This window comes from Tiliqua scincoides, chromosome 1, assembly GCF_035046505.1.
Source record: "Tiliqua scincoides isolate rTilSci1 chromosome 1, rTilSci1.hap2, whole genome shotgun sequence".
NCBI classification, from domain to species: Eukaryota; Metazoa; Chordata; class Lepidosauria; order Squamata; family Scincidae; genus Tiliqua; species Tiliqua scincoides.
The window spans coordinates 223,216,414-223,234,095 of record NC_089821.1 but is presented as its reverse complement, the minus strand read 5'-3'; the positions used below and the strand labels follow the sequence as shown (position 1 = coordinate 223,234,095).

Here is a 17,682-nt window from a genome sequence, read left to right as displayed (position 1 = left end):
AGGGCAATGCTGCTTCGAGGTAGGAGAATAAACGTTCCCTTACTTTGAGGAGGCTTCTGTGAGTGACACCCAACTGCAGGATACAGCACACATCCCATTGACACCTCTATGCCAGTGCTGGAAAGCACTGACACAAGGGGTTAGGACTGTGCCCTAAGTTATTCTTAGCCCTTGTTGTAATGCAATTGGTACTTTTTCAGATTATCTTACAGATAAGGATATTTTTGCCTATTTTGCATATTATCTTTTTTCATAATATCAGACCATGAAACCATGACCATGGTATCAGTTGTAAACGATGTTTGCATGTGATAAATCATATATAGGTGAGCATGTGATAAATCATATACAGAATCATATACTCTGGCCTGCGGCGAGCTGCACATGCAATGCTGCTGCTGGTTCCTGCACACCCTGTGCACAACTTCCCCTCATCTTCAGAGGCTTCGTATAGCATCAAGCCTCTCTTAAGGCCAGGGTGCTGGTCTGCATCCCTGTCGCTGAGCGACGCATGTTACGATTTAAGTGGCTGATAGCTTCACTAGTGTTCACCTTATCCCAGGTATTGTCTTGGTGATCATGTCTCCTTTATCCTTTGTTGCCCTGTTGTTGTTTTCTTTGTTGCCCTCAACAGAGGCAACAGCAAAGCATGCACATTCTGCCCTTGCGTGAAAAGGATGTGGCATCTCAATCTGAATATGCAGTTCAGTTTCTTTCAGCAATAATCTTAGCCAATCATAAATTGCATGATATGCTTAAAAACCGAACAACAAGCATGGGGTATTTAAGCTGCATAAGTTCTCAATTATATTTTAGGGATCGTGTGATTGGGTTGATGATGACAGCTTGTGACTTATGTTCTGTGACAAAATTGTGGCACGTTACCAGATTGACAGCTAATGATATATATGCAGAATTTTGGGCAGAGGTATGTGTATTTCAATCTCCTTTTTTTACTCTGTGTTAATCCAGCTGACATGCAGGAAATAAGCACACTGATATCATTGTGTCTACTTTTATTAGATTTTTTTATCTTGCTTGTGAGTGCTTAAGTAATTATATTATAATAAACTTGCCATTTTAGAATTATTACGTAACTGACAGGCCTTAAAAATAGTGGATGAGGAGGTGAACTTATATCTTGATGGTTTTAGAACACTTGTAATTCATAGAGAATAATACGTTTCTTTTGGACGTCTGTGTTCTCTTTCTATGTTTTGTATGCTTTCTACATTCTCTCTTTTTATTTTGAAGACAAAGAAACATTAATGGCCCAATCCTAACTTAAGGGCCCAGTCCTAAACAGTGCACACCAGCTCACCACCAATCTGCACTCTCGCAAATGTGCCATAAAGCACATTTGCGGGACCTCGGCACTGGTGGAACGCTGGTGCTTTGCCACTCAGTGGTTTCCTGAACCACTGGGCGACAGAGAGGTAGGTGGGGGCATGGGGGAGGCAGGGAGGGGGTGTTCTGCGGCGAAGGTGGGGAGAGGGCAGGGAGGAGGCATGCCAGGGGAGGGAGGAGGGAGGGACCGGTGGAGCTCAACTCCACCAGATCCTGAGCTCCGTTGTTGGGCCACACGGCCCAACACAGAACTCTTTAATTCTGTGTCAGCTCCAGAACTGCCGCAGAATTGAGTAGCCCCATTGCGGGGCTACTTTCCTTACCCAGGGGAAGGGGACGAACATCTCCTTCCCCTGAGAAGTCGCCGGCGGCTGCCCAGTTGTGCTCAGGATGCAGTGGCAGCTGTTTTCAGTGCCATAGCAGCCCCGCACTCCAGGCAACTCAGGATTGGGCTGTAAATGGCGCACTGGCAGAAGATGCGTTCCACCCATGCATACTGTTACAAAAGTGCAGGAAAGTGCTTTGTGACAGCTTCTAGCCGACATGCCAGTGGAAAGGCCAAAGCCTTCCCGTGTGCTCTGGTGCTCCCAGGACTCCTGCCAAACCAGGTAAGTCTGGGGCAGGGGGAGGGTGTGGGGAGGGAGGGAAGAGGGTGCAATGGGGCAGGGGAGGGTATGATAAGACAGGGGTTTGAGGATTGTTCCTAGGAGGAAGGTGGGATGGGCGGTGCCAACCCACTCTGTATCTTATGCCCCCTCTGTGGCCCAATCCACCTGCAAAGATCAACTCAGACTTGCACCATCAATATTGCTACCACAGGTCTGGGTTGACCCATTGCAGCTGCTGGGGTGTACGCCTGGGGCAAAGGGACAAATTTCCCCTTACCACAAGGAGACCTCCAGCAGCTAAACTTCTCCCACGGGATCAACTCAGGTCACAATCCTCACCAACTTTTCAGCACTGACATAAGGACAATGCAACTCCGAGATAGGGGAACAAACATTTCCTTACCTTGAGGAGGTCTCTGTGACTGCCCCCCAACTGCAGGATGCAGCACACGCCCCACTGGCACAGCTGCCAGTGCTGGCACACACTGTCAGTGCTGGAAAGTTGGTGAGGATTGTGCCCTTAGTCTGTGCCAACATCACTGCATGGGACTTTAGTTAGGATTGGGCTGTAAGTCATTGGAGTGTTCACCTACAATTCTAAGTGGTACAGTCCAATAACATGCTTACCTCCTCATTTGCTACTTATGAGAATGAGGGTTGGAGTAAAATTGGAACTTGCTTCTGTTTGTTTATACAAGTGTACGTGTTATAAGTGTACATAATGTTCCCTTTAGTCATTTTCCCCCCTAAACTAAAAAACTCTTTACTCACAGGGAAGGTGTTACAAGTATTTGATCAGTCTAGACTCCAACCCTATACAGGGGCATATAGTCAGATCAGACAGACCCAGTTTCATGCCCCAACATCAGACTGCCATCCGGCAGACATACAAGTCAGCATATCCTGAGCCAAGTGGACTGCAGTAAGGGCTGCCCCATTTAATTTCTATGCTTTCCAGGGAGTTGGACCCTGACCTGATTAGTCTCGGTCTGGAGCTATTTAAGACTTCAATCCTTAGGCCCTTGATAGAGCCAGTTACACACTTGGAGCTACTCAGAGGTCTGCAGTCTTGCCTTGCTTTGTAAGTATCTGCTTGGAGGAGAGAACCGGACATATATACAATATACCAAATTTTGGTCCCAAAGGCAGTTTTCTTTCTAGGAAATTATCAGTTTGGACAGGGGGAGCAATGTTTGTTGGAACTGCAGCTCAGACTGAAAAGTCCATTCTCTCATGGTCACAGTCCTGATTGTCCATTTCCTTTCCCCCCTTCCAGCAGCTACTATGTAAAGGATATCATAGGGCTGGAAAACGTGATGTGCAACTAAGGGCGCAGTTCTAACCAACTTTCCAGCACTGACATAGCTGTGCCAATGTGGCATGCACTGCATCCTGCCATGGGAGGCAGTCAAGGGGGCCTCCTCAAGATGAGGGCATGTTTATTAGCTTACCTTGGGTTGCTTTGCGGCTAGATCAGTGCTGGAAAGCTGGTTAGGACTGTGCTCTAAAATTTATTGAGTAGTTGAAGCACCTTCCCTGTGAGTAAGGGATAAAGCATTTGGGGCTTTTTAGTTTAGAAAAATATGAGTAATGGGGACATGGCATGTTTAGAAAATTAAATACTGTATGTTGTGGAGAAAGTAGATAGAGTAATAGTGTTTCCCTCTTGTAAAATTAATGGCTAAAACTGCTTGAGTTACCCAGTGAAACTAGTTCTAGATTCAGGATAGATAAAAAAAAACATTTCTTCACATAAGTTAGTTGCAGAATTTGTTGCCACAAGTTGTGGTGATGATCACTGGTATAGATGACTATAAAAGGGAACTAAATAGAACCACCAGGTTGAGAAGAAGTTTTCTTCCGAATACACGTTGGTGTCACAGTGTAGCTAGCAGGACCATCACCTTCATGCTCTCTTTTTGTGTGAAGCATCCCAGAAACATCTGGCTGACAGCTCTTATAAATAGAATGCTGCACTGTGTGGACTCTAGATCTGATCCAGCCATGCTAGTCTAATCTGGTGTAAAACAATTCCGTTCAGTTATTTTCCAGATATGTTCCCTTTTTAAAAATGTCCTTCTGTATTGAATTCCAGCTACTTGGCTATGTATGAGTAAGAAACATTTGTTGCCCAAATAATCTATTACTTAACAATAAGCTATCCTTCTGTCTTGCTCTTTATTTTAGGGTGATGAAATGAAAAAGTTAGGTATTCAACCTATCCCTATGATGGACAGAGACAAGAAAGATGAAGTTCCTCAGGGCCAAGTAGGTCTAAAAATATTTGCGTTTCTAATAGGTGTAATTTAAACAAAAAGTAGGCATTCAGATAGTACAGTATTGAATCAGGAGGTTTTACAAAAACCTCAGAAGAATCAGATTTTAAAAAGAATCAGAAGGATTCTATTGAAGAAACTAAAGCAAATAGTTTATGGAAGCATTGTCGGTTTTTAGTACAGCCAATGTATGTTATTTCATAGTTCTCAAAAAGGAAGCGTGTTATTTTTTGAATTCTATGTAAATATATTGAATAAATCAGGATAGAATAGATGAATGGCAATTACATGTCTAAAGTTAGAGGGGTGCTGGCAATGAAAAGTCAAAGCAAAATATGAGGGAGGTTTATGGATAATAAATAGTACTTACACATGGCTGGAATTCTAGCCTGATCGTCATAAGACATGTAATGCTGTGGTCATTGTGTCAGAAGTGAGACGCATTCATTCCACAAAAATCCAGAACAAAAAAAGAAGAAGAAAGTTTTGTGCTTGCTCTTTTGAATTTATTTCAAATATTTAAGAAAATAAAACTATGGTTTGAAGCAAGAAGATTAAAACATGGCAAGAATAAAAATGCTTTGGTGCTAAAACACACGAGAATGAGGATTGATTGTCACAGACGGGGGTGGCAGGTTATAGCTCAGCCTCACAGATGGTCCCAGATCAATCCTAAGATCATTTTGTAAAAGTATTACAAGTATTTTAAAAGATGGTATACAGAAATACGGTTATGGTATAGGGAAAAGCCAATGTCTCAGAGTCAGAAGAAACCAAGTTAGTCATACTGGAAAATACTGGGCTAGATGAACCAACAGTCATAGTTAATATAGGGCTGCCTCATCTCCTCTTGATTATCTTGGTCCTTTACAGTCAGGACAAGGGAAACTGCTTGCCCTGATTAACAAGGTATGCTCAGAGCTAGACAGGAGGAGTGTATCTTTGTTGGCTCTGCTGGATGTCTCAGCCACTTTTATGATCACTGACGACAGCATCTTTCTGGACTGCCTGGCAGGTATGAACTTAGGGGCACTATATTCAGTGGTTCTACTCTTACCTCTCAGGTAGGTGGCATAGGCCGACTGCTGTTCAGCCTCTTGGCCATTAGCCTTTATGGTTTTGTAGGGTTCTGTCTTCCCCACCTTACCCCATGTTGTTTGACATCTACAGGTGGATCCTGTTTATCCACGGATTTTTCATCCATGAATCTGGCTCAGTGCGGGTCCCCCAGACTCACATTCAGCCAGATTTGGCTCCATCTGAGCCCTCCGAAGGGGACCAGAGCTGTGCTCCAGTTGCCTCCAGAGTGCTCCCTGCAGCCCGCAGAGGCAAAAAAACACCACTTCTGGTTTCCCTTGGGAAACTGGAAGAGACTTTTTTGCCATATTAGGCATTTTGAGACCTGGGGAAGCTCTCCAGGTGCTTCCCTGGTCCTCAGAGTGCCTTACATGGCACCAAAAAGAAAAAAAAAAAGCCAGTTTCCCAAGGGAGACCAGAAGTGGTGTTCCCCCCCCGGGCCATTTTGAAGCCCGCAAAGGCAGCGGGCGGACATGCGCTGCCTCTGCAGGCTTCTGAAACCCCCCAGAGGGACCAGCACACAGCTCCAGCCCCTTCAGAGGGAGAAAGGGGTGGAAAATCACAGATTTGATTATCCCTCGTAGATATCAAGGCCCCACCTGTATATAAAGCTACTAGGATTTGGAGTACAATGTCATCAGAATGCTGACACCATGCTGTTTCTCCTTTTTGTCTGGTATTAGAGAAGTGGTGGGTGCTTAGTTGTGATGAAGAACTTGTTTTGGGTTAATAAACTGAAACTAAATCCAGGCATGATGGGGTGGTGTTGATCAATGTGAGAGCTGTCTTACAATGGGAGTTGCAGCCTGCTCTGAATGGGATTGCACTCTTTGAAGGAACAGGTTTGCAACTTGGGAGAGGTCCTGGACCGAATATTTACCTGGCAGCATCCAGGAGCATGTTTGTCCAGCTTTGTTTGGTTTACCAGCTGCAACTTTCCTGAAGAAGGCAGATATGGTCTCAGAGATCCATGCCGTAGTCACATACAGTAGTATATGGGATACTACAGTTGTTCCCAAACTTTACAAGTTGGCAGTTATTCACATCAGGATTTAGAAATAATTAAGTTGAAATGTTGGACTTGTTTAGTAGCAAGTCTATTGTCTGTTAGGAGCTTACTCTAGGCTTTTTTCCATCAGAAGGCTAGTACTGCTAACAAGTATTTAGGAAACATTTTGTAAAATAAGACAATGCCCTTGCCAAGTAATGCTATTTTTTCTTCATGTCTTTCTGATATACTTAAGTTAACACTTGCTGTTTTTTATGTTCATTTTGTTCAGATTGGTTTCTTCAATGCTGTAGCTTTGCCATGCTATACAACACTCACACAGGTCCTCCCTCCCACAGGGCCACTACTTAGAGCATGCAGGTGAGTTACAAGAGTTAGCACTGTCAAGTACCTTGGTCAACCGGAAATTGTTTAACATGCTCTGTACTTCCAGAAGAAATGAAGCGTAATTACTTTTCTTCTTTTAGAAATGTTTTCAGGAGTATATAAGGTGGATGGGGGAAAGCACTGCAGTGTTTTAGTATGCAACCATCTGGAACTGAGGAACTGCACAGATGCTTGACTTAATTAATCCTTTGTCCTCTATCTTATGGTGGTTATCCTTCAAAGCTGAAATAATGCCCAACAGTTGTAAACATATTAAGAATTATTTGCTGCCCAAAGGGAATACAGAGGTGGAAGGACAGAAGGACATACAAGTCGTGTCTTGGTATCCACAGAGGCTCAATTCCTTGAACCCCCAAGGATGCCAAAAACGGCATATAATCAAATTTGCAGTCCAAGCAACAGAGGACTTCCCAAATGCAATTAGAGGTCGCGTCTTGCGGGGGGGGGGGGGGTCTTCTGAGTCACAGGGAGGTCACACACAGCCTCCCCATGACTCAGGCCAGCCAGAGCCTTTGAGAGGAACTTTGGTTTCTACTAAACCAGAAGTCCTGTTTAAAGGCTCCAGTCGGCCTTCTGAGTCACAGGAGGTCGCACGCAGCTTCTCCACGACTCAGAAGGCTGGCCAGAGCCTTCTGACAGCAACTTGTGGTTTTCACCTATTCTTCTGGTTTTGGAACTTATTCTTACAGGGAATTCAAAATCACATGGGCATTGCATTGATAGTATCCTTACTCCATCCCAGAGGAAAATGAACACTTCTCTAAAATCTGAAAAAAATATTATTACATATCTAGTTCACATACCTTATGTTTCAAGCTTTCTGTAAACTTAAGCAAGTATTATTGCAGCAGTTCACATTCAAATATTATTTTTAGGGTTATAACTGCAAATATTATAAATTGTGCTTTCATGATTTTTTAAAAGCTTAATATGGCAACGTTAGATCAAATTATTCAGTAGGTTTATGCAGACCTGTGAAGAACAAACTCTCTAAAAGCTATCCAAAAAGTTGAGACCACAATTAATATAAATGAGAGTGATTGATCCCTATAAAGCAGGGGTACCCAAACCCCGGCCCTGGGGCCACTTGCGGCCCTCAGAGAGCCCCCAGTCTCCAATGAGCCTCTGGCCCTCCGGAGATTTGTTGAAGCCCACACTGGCCCGATGCAACTCTCTCAGCATGAGGGCGACTGTTTGACCTCTCACATGAGCTGTGGGATAAGGGCTCCCTCCACTACTTGCTGTTTCACATCTGTGATGCAGTAGCAGCAGCAAAGGAAAGGCCAGTCTTGCTTTGTGGAAGGCCTTTTATAGGCCTTGAGCTATTGCAAGAACTTTATTCATTCATATAAGTTCATCTTTAATATATTCATTTATGTAAACTTATGTAAATTTATTCAAATTTTAAATGTAAATTAAATCTTTTTTTCCCTGGCCCCCAACAGTGTCAGAGAGATGTGGCTCTCCTGCCAAAAACTTTGGACACCCCTGCTATAAAGTATTACTACTGCTGATTCTTGGGTATCATTAATATTTGGATGTCTTGTTAGCAAAAGAGAGTAAGCTTTTGTTCTGTGTTTGTTCTTTTTGCCTCTCTAGGGAAAATCTCAAACAGTGGGAAAAAGTGATACGAGGAGAAGATGCTTATGGATGGATACCATCCCAGCCAAATAGCACTGAGGGATCTGATTCACTTCCTGTGAAGATTGATGACTGATCAACATTTAAACACTGCTTTTAATACCCCAATTTACGTTTTAGGCATTATATTTTTCCAAGGATAAAAGCTGCAAATTCTAGCTGGGAAGAGAGTGTGCAAATTTCCTTTCTTCAGTGATACAGTGTGAACAGAGAGAGACTGACTGACACTTCAACTTTTTCAGAATCTGCTATCAGAGCAAACATTTGGCTTGTAGATATAAAAGACTGGCTTTTTCTCATGGGCTATGTTGCTGAGGCCTTAATTTAAAGTTGTTGGATGGGGTGGGTCAATTTTAGGGGGTGCTTTTAAATTGTATCTTTGTAGAAGGGGGTTTCAGTGGTACTTTTACTACATTATACTGTGGCTGGCTTTAATACTAGTTTTACTTGGGGAGTTCTTGGCTATAAATAGGAGATTTCCACATTGCTGTTGTGAATGTTTATGTTTGATCCTTGTATAATCAGTTTGAACTCCAGCACAAAATCCCTGGGGCTGAAACTATCATTGAGTTTACAGTACTTGAAGTTATCTTGCTGCAAAGAGGGAGTGTTTAACTTCCAGCAACTAAGCTCCAACAATTACTTACTAACAACATGGGGCAACTGCTTTATTGCACACATGTTAAATGTTTGAAAGGTTATGTATGGTTCTTCAGAGTAATTTCATAAGCTAGAGAATGTGTCCATTTCTACACTGGAAATAGAGATATTTACCTCTTGTAAGGAGAGGTGTAGGTATCCCCATCAGGTACCTCAGGGCCTTCCTGAGAACATGGGTAAGAATAATGGACTGAATTTAAATATGGCAACAGAGATCTGTCAAATAGTCAAGCTGATCAACTATATTTTACAAATGTATTAGACATGCCCCCAAATCCAAACTAACCCATACGAGAGAGGAGTTTCCAGACCAACTGCTATTTATTAGAAGTCATCATGGCAACATCACAATTAATGAAACACATTCTCACTAGGTTTTGTGTTGCTCATAAATTTTGCATACAGTCTGTTCTGTCCTTCCAAACAACTGGGAAACATTTTTTTTTATTACTTTTGACTATTCTTGTGAGCAGTGACAGAGACACTGTCAGCTATAGAGTTGCCTGCTGAACAAGACAGCTGTTTTTTAAACCATTGCATTGTATTACTGTGAACGAAGAACTGTACTGACTTGGGGCCCGATTCTGCAAAAAAAAAAAAAATTACCTTATGTTATGCATGTGTATACCTCTTTGCAGAATTGTGTTAGACCTAGTACAATCATTTTAAGTTTAATGTAGTTTTATAGGGTGCATAAATAAGCCATGGGGTTTAATCATAGCCCCACCAACTCAATGTGAGTTATGCTGTTGACTTGAATGGATATGGAGCTAGTATATCTTTTTCATTGCGCTTCATCTTGTCCCTATTTGCACACATCTCCCAAGTGTGAAACAGCTATGAACTGAGGGGAAGCAAAAGTGTATCTGCTTCTGCTCCAGGCTAATATCCATGGATGTGACATTTAAATGAATCCTGTAGATGGATTTGTCCATATGTCCCCACCCACACACACATCCACAAGGCTAGTACCTTTGAACTCCACACTCATATGTCCCATTCCAACATTCTGTTTCATTATGTATAGAATCCAGGAATGGGTCAGGAACAGACAGGAATGATTCTGTTCCCACAACACACACAGAGACTGCACATTGCAAGGTTTGTGTGAAGAGGATATGGAAGCTTTGTAGGAAGGCCGCTTCTCTGGTTACCTTTTAGGAACCTGGGTGTACTCAGGAGTATGAAAATACATGAACACTTACTGTGAAAATATCTATATGCAGGTTCATATCTGATAATCTTAGAATTCTGAAAATTACTGGTGTACCAAGGTCATTTTTGGACAAGACTTGCATACTATAATTTGCAGAATACCTTTTCAGTTTTTCGGCAAAATTTCAGATATGGTCATGATGTTTAAGAGTGCACTGATATGAGGAGTAGTAGTAGCTGACTTCAGCCTCGTGTTTGTCCATCCACGCAGAGCAAACATCTGTTTTTACAAGCTCACATATAGAGATCCTTTGGTGAATTTGAAGCAATGTTTCCCCAGCATAACAACCATGTTAAAACTGTATTTTTTTAGCTGAATACCATTGCGGTTTTGTACATATATATATGTCCTCTGTCTGGTCAGAAAATATTGTAGAAGTATACTTGAGCCTTTGCCATAAATATAATTTGTAGGTTAAGATTTTTGCTGAGGCAAATTGTTTTAAAAGTTCCGGATTTTTTTAAAGGATCCTGTTGATTATACTACCCAAATTGTAGTCATCTTCTACTTTTTCACTGTAGTTCATTTTTGTTTAAGGGCACTGCTACATAGCTGAACCAAGCAGGAATTAAAGAAAAAAATTGCATCCAGTATAATCTTATTTTGTTCAGTTGGGCAGCAGTGGCTATATATAAAATAAAGGCCATTTCTGATGTATCAGAAACATTCCTATGCAGATTGTTGACACATTTAGCAAAATGGCAGAATTAGTACTGTACAAGAAAGCATTCCAGATATATGGCAATATTAAAACTGGCAAGACTAAGGTCTGGTTCCCACTGCAGTAGCAACAGCATATATGACAATACATAACAGCATATCTACACTCCCTATCAAACATCCAAGCACTTGGTGATTGCGTGGAAACTGGCACGTGTTGCCCTTTCAGAAACAATAATTCTGAAAGTGAGAATGGTTACAATTTTACAATAATGATCTTCACTTGGAACAACTCACAATTATGAGAAGAGGCCATACTTAAGTAATGCAGTGACTGCATAAGATGACTGTTTTATCAAGCTGCCACCACATGATCAGCAGATGTGTTTTCTTCATGCATTTCCTCATTTTTCAGTGAACCAGCACTGAAAATCTGTAATTTATGGCTTAGGTATGCATATAATTTGTTCTCTTCCCCCTCCTATATGGAGCTATGGGAGATCAGACCTCTCATATAACTTTGTTGTAAGTAGGTAAGTAGGCTGTTACAAGGCATTATTCTAATTCAGACAACAGCCCACAAGTAGATACATCTACAACATCACTATCACATTTTGAGCTATCTGATTGATTTTGCATAGAATTTAGAGGAGGGATCCCAAGTCAGTAACAAAATTTGTGTGCAGGTATCATTTGAGCACATGGTTACTTTGTTGCCTTTTATAAATGGCAACAAAGAAAAGAAGAAAAATGTTTTTCTATAAACAAAGCATGTAGAAAGAAATAAGAGTGAAAACAACATTTGGAACTGAGGTATAGCCATTGCTTCTTCAGGCATTAAAAACATCCTAAACAGTTACTGTTTGTTTTCTGCTTCCAATATCAACAAACGGAATATTTGAAACCCTATTTCAGCACTTTTATGGAATGGAAAAAGTTTTCTAAGAGCTTGTTCATTTGTTATTTGGCTTTGGGATTCCAAACACAGTGGGTAACATCCTAGCCTGTTTTTGTGCAATCAGAAGGCATGTCTTTGTTCATGCAAGAGAGATTATTTTTGCCTCTTTCAACAGCTTCCCCATGCCTCCTTGCATTTTGCTCTGCTTAGATTTTTAGTGACCACAGAGGGTGCCGTGGGGAGTAGGTAGAATTTCTGCTTCCCGGTTTCAATGTGGTGGAATCCCAGGGACTAAATAACATTGTATGCATATTGTTCACGGCTTTTTCTGTTGCCATAACTTGAAATGTTGTCTTATCGCTGATCATTTTTGTTAAAATGGATAAAAATGCTGTTGACTGTGACACTTTCTATTGAATGATAATGCATACTGATATCAAATTATTTCATTGGGGAAAAATTGCATTGCTTTAGGTAAGTGAAGAACTTTTCACATGTGCAGTGATATTCTACTGCACTTATTTAATGTACTAAAGTCATCCTATAAAGTATACTCTTTAGAACTCTTTGAACAGTAGAGTACTGTAATTTTTTTTTAAAAGGGAACATATTCTAAAAGATACAAATCAGCTAATACGGGGCATGCAGGGTGATAGTCAATGGCACAATAACACACTTTATCCGGATTACATAATTAAACACAATTTTGTGTGTGTTCCCTGCGTAGTGTTTTGTTGTTAACCTGAACTACTAGGGTTACAACTACATAAAAGTGTATAGTAGTTATTCAGATAGACTCTGGCAGGCCTGTAACTATTCATGCCAGCCGTGAACCTCCTGTAAAAATATAAAACACTGGTGCAGCCCCCATGCCAGGCAGTGTGTAGGGGATGTGCGTTTGTTCTGAGGATGTCACTTTCCCTTAATTAGGAATCTCAGATTATAGGCTTTATGTTCCAACCTAGCAATGGCACATCACGGTAGTTCTCTTTTAAAAGGTTTGCTTGCTGACCAAAAACTGTGCTTGATTGTAATATGGATGTATATTCATAACATTAGTAATTTAATGGCTTTACAGTTTAGATCCGTGTTTATCCAGGCTCTGGTAGATTGTTCCAAGAAGGAGAAACTTAAAGGCAACAATAACTGATTTTACTATAAGGAATTGGGGGGGAGGATTTTATATATATGATGCTTAGAAAACACACTTTGTAAAAAGAAATATGCAAGTGCAATAATTTAAAGAGGTCTTAACTTTGCATTTATAAATTATAAATATTGTACATGTTATGTAATTTTTTTCAACTATTCATTTGCAGTCTTTGTATTTAAAAAAACACCAACCCAAACCTTTGTTATTATGTTTGTACAATAGAACATATAATCATTTATTATGGTCTAGGTAAGTTGTAAATAAATTCACAAAAACAAGCAGCCAGAACATATGCCTATCTGGGTGCCCTAGTATGAAAACCTGTTTCTGCTTTAACAGCTGGCTGTAGTGCAGCAAGGCAACTTCTGTGGATATGTAATTATACATATAAATATATGTATGATACATAAAATATTTAGAACTGTTCATAATTTTGATTGAATTATACATATATATATACATACCTTGTTGTGAATATTACCGAATACAGAGATTTTTTTAAAAAAATTCCTTGTGTTCATTTTTATTATCCCTTGCGGAAAAGATGGGTAATGGGATAGGTGTTTGTGTGTCCGTAGGGTAGCAATCTTCAACCTTTTTTGTGCCCTGACCCCAAATATTTTTTTAAATATGAGGCTGAGGAGCCACTGTTGATCCTGCCCCCTCCCAGACCTAATCCACCCACACTGCACCCATTGCCGCCCATCCCTCACCCCAACAGGCCTCAGAAGGGGAGGCTCTTTTTGAACTTATCACAACCACTTTGGCTCATCAAGACAAAACAGCCCCTTGTCATTTATTTTAGTGCTTCTACAGAGTAACATAGAATGGCACATAGCAGACAGCAAAGTCTAACAGTGGAGCAAAGCTCAGCCACAATCCTATGTATGCAAGTAGTGTGCAAATACTTTCACGTGTGGAATGTTCACCTGTATGCAACCCTCTGCCCCCCATACCACACCATGCCACCTCAATAATGTGGCTTGGCATGATTGGCAGCCATTTTGGTTCTGCTAACTTGCTGCAACCCCACAATGTCATCTCTGCTTGCCCCACTTTCCCCCACGCATTACCAAATTAGGTCATGACTACTTTCCATTTGTTTGTCTTCTCACTGCAAGACTTTGGACAGTCTGTGCCCTCCTTTTCTGGAAAATTTCCATAATTTTTCAGCCAGACAATATAGTGAGCCCAAAAAGTGGCTTTTTAAAAAAAACAACAAAGCTAAAATATCCTACGTGTTGCAAAGCAATATCTCATAGAAAGATATCTGAGAGCTGAGACTTGTTTTGGTCCGACCTGTTCAGTCATGCACTGTTGCCTAAGAGCCTCCGAGAGTCTAAGTGGAACTTGGAATGTTTGACTGGTTTCCTTGGGAACGAACCGGCACAAAAGTAGCAGTTGTGCTGACACATTGGGGAGCTCATGACGTGTGAGTTTGCGTTCAACTTCAGTATGTCTGAGCATTTCTAGATTTGTCACTTTATCTGGGTTGGTTGTGTGTGCGAGAAATTCTTTTTTTTTTTCCTGTTTTAGAGTTGTACTGTAGTAGCATGTGCAAGGTCTTGTGAAGTGAGGCAATTAAATGAAAGCAAGATGCCGCAAAAGGAGACACTGATTTCCTTGTTGATTTGGAATGAGAATTGTAACGGTGCTTTTATGTTTTTATTTTTAATATACCTATAATTTGAGAGCAGAATTCTGAACCTAGCTCTGCTGATGTAGATATGAAAGTACCTAAGATGGTCAGATCAGATAGCTTAGTATGTGGCTACGTTTTTGACAACTGCCAGTTTCTAAATGAGTGAAACGTATCTCTGTTGGCAGGAAAATCAGATGATCAAACTAGTGCTCTTTCAGTCAACATGCTATGGGGTTGCCACATTCAGGTACAGAGGAACACTCAAGAACAAAAGCCTAAATCAGTGGTTCCCAAACTGTGAGCTGCGGCTCCTTGGGGGACTGCTGAAAGTAGAGTCACAAAATCGTCCCTTGAAGCCCTCCCCCCAAAAGCCAGCAGAGGAAGAGCTGGAGAAAGGCCTCTTCTTCCCAGCTCTCCCAGGTGCCAGCATTTTGGATTGTGCAAGGATGTTTCCTGCCAGTTTTGCCCCTTTTCTATTCCCTGAAAGTCCCCCAAATGATCCCCAACATTGTACTCTGAGAATGGCAGAGTCAGTCCTGTCCTAGTTGTTAGCATTTCCACAAGGAAGACAGTGTCTTGAAAAGTTATTGGCAATGGCCATCTGGGATTTCAGAGCTTCTGTTGCTGCATTTGCACTGGAATGTGTTATCATGCCCAGGGTTAGAAAAGGTTTATGTCTTCTTAGCAACAAGTCCACTCATCAACAACGGAACTGCTGATACAGAACTTTCTGCTGATCTTTAGCCTCAACTCAGGAGGTGGACCAGAAGATAACTGGAATCTCTCAGGTACTAAGAATTGGTGTCTCACAGAATCTCACGGATGTCTGGGAAGAGGAGATGGCTTTATCACTTGAACACAGTTTTGGGTGTGGTCCTACAACCCAGAGTGCTCACTGATAAGTTCTAAGGTTGGCAAACGAAGAAAAAACATATCTCACTATTGACAATAGGGAGGTGATTGTGGCTTTGCCAGGGTGACCATGGGTGCGTGGCCCCCCCAAATTGTTGCATCAGTGGGGAAGGTGCCCACCAGGGTGGGGAGTAAAATTGGGTGCCAGAGGAATGTTCACTGGGCAAGGCATTAGAGGTGAGATTTTGCCTGACCATCACTCTGGATGGCCTGAAGTCTCGCAAAACCTTGGGTGGGCCATTTGGCTGGAAATGGTGGAGTTCCCCGACCTGGCTGCTGGACTCATAGGGAGCTAGGCTGCCACTTCTTTGGGAGCTTGAAGGAGGCGACCTGGAGGGGCCTGTCTGTTGCCCTTCCTCCACCTGTTCCATGCCCCCCCTCAACCCAAACACTGGATTCGGCCCTGCTTATGCAGACTTGTGCACCATCTTTTCCAGTTTCATGTGAATTTATTGGAATTGTTTGCATACCATCCTTCAAGTCAAAGCCTCCTAAAGGGGTTTACATACAATTGAAAACAATGATAAAATCCCTCTTTTCTCCCTCTTTTGGGTCACAGATGTAAGAGCAGCTGCTGGCTGCTTCCTCTTCTTCCTTATACAGCAGCTTTGAGCAACAGCAAGGACTGGGAGGGGGGATATGATAGCAACAGTCCTCACCCCAGCCCAGTTGTCCTGCCTGGCTTCTTCGGCAGGCCTGATATAAGTAGCCACCAGAAAATGGGTTCAAAATCTTGTATAGAGAGTGGAACTCTTGGCCACATAGCATGGCTGTGGAGCTCTCTATTGATTGTGAGGGGTCACAGGGTCTGTCTAGATGCTCAGAATTGCTCAAACTAGAGGTTTGGGGATTCCATTATAAGGACTGGGCTTCCTAGACTCTCACTGTCCATTCATAATGGTCAGGGATGTCAGAACTAACTCATAACTTGTGCCACTTAATCCCCCCCCCCCAATATCTTGTAAGATAGTGGCAGAATCACAAGATACGTTAAAACTGTAAGAAGACAGTTCAAAATGTCTGCCGTGGGAGAGCAGAATTTCCAGTCATTGAATTGTCCCAGGCAGGGCTTAACAATCATTTAGGGGCCATGGATGAGGAACAGGTTTTTTAAACTACTCTTCTTGTGGGGAACTGCAACATCAGTCGCTTTCTAGGGTTCACCTTCAGGCAAGTACATGTCACATTTGGATATATGCTTTTCCATGCTCTGTGCAGACAACAATTATGCTGGGTGTGCTGCGGATGAGTAGTCTGGGAATGTTTGTCTGTACTAATTGTTATTGTAAAATTGCTAGCTACGCTGGTATATTTTTTGTTTCTATGCGTATCCTTGGTTAGGGTTTGCCGGTGTTGTTTTATGCCAATAAAGTTAGAGTGTGTGTGTGTGTGTGTGTGTGTGTACATGGAGGAAGCTGGAAATCGCACGAGAGACACAATTTCCCTCAGTCTGAGCCTTGCAGAGGCAGCACTCGGACGTGTGCTACCTCTGAAAGGTTCAGACAGCCCTCCGGAAGTGAGGGGAGCAGAGCTCCCCTTGCATTCTGAGGGTGGGGGCGTGCGCTCCTGATAACCATGTGACTACATGTGGTCGTTAGATATGCGATCCTGGCGTAAGCTGGTATGTCGTTAAGGGAGCACACCTGTGGGGGGATAATATAAATATATTTATATTATAAATTTATAAATAATATAAATATATATTTATTATATATATATATATATATATATATATATATATATATATATATATATATATATATATATATATATATATATATATTCTTATTTTTTGAAAAAAAAATAAGAATGAAGTAAAACAATGTAATGCTGCTCAAAAGTTCCATGCCAGCACAGCACTCGCACATAATCTCCACCTGAATTGAGGCAATTGTTGTATCCTGGGACAAGCTTTAGTCTCCCCTCAAAGAACATTGCCCCTGTGCATGCATGTGCATTGTCATGGGGAAGAATCATGCCTTTTGTTTACACAAATGAAAGCTGGCTGAGCTCCCTGGCAGCAAAGTTCTTGACCAGGGGAGGCATAAGCTTGTTCCAGGGTACAACAATTGCCTCAATTCAGGTGGAGATTACATGGAAAGTAGTGCTGGCATGGTTTGAGCAGTGGTAAATTGTTTTCCTTCATTCTTGTTTGTTTTTTTTTAAAGCCAAATGGAGGCTACTTTCCAAATAGCC

The 17,682-nt window shown here is 41.7% G+C and overlaps 1 protein-coding gene across 1 annotated transcript in view; it reads left to right on the top strand.

The window, feature by feature from the left end:
- PDE10A (phosphodiesterase 10A) overlaps window positions 1–11,270 on the top strand; it is a 147,073-nt gene extending 135,803 nt beyond the window's left edge. Inside the window, exons 19-22 of the mRNA XM_066611361.1 lie at window positions 817–928; window positions 4,143–4,223; window positions 6,589–6,677; window positions 8,304–11,270. Coding sequence (XP_066467458.1) covers window positions 817–928; window positions 4,143–4,223; window positions 6,589–6,677; window positions 8,304–8,421 — 400 coding nt within the window. The 3' untranslated portion in view covers window positions 8,422–11,270. The remainder of the gene's footprint in view (window positions 1–816; window positions 929–4,142; window positions 4,224–6,588; window positions 6,678–8,303) is intronic.
- The last annotated feature ends 6,412 nt before the right edge of the window (window positions 11,271–17,682 follow it).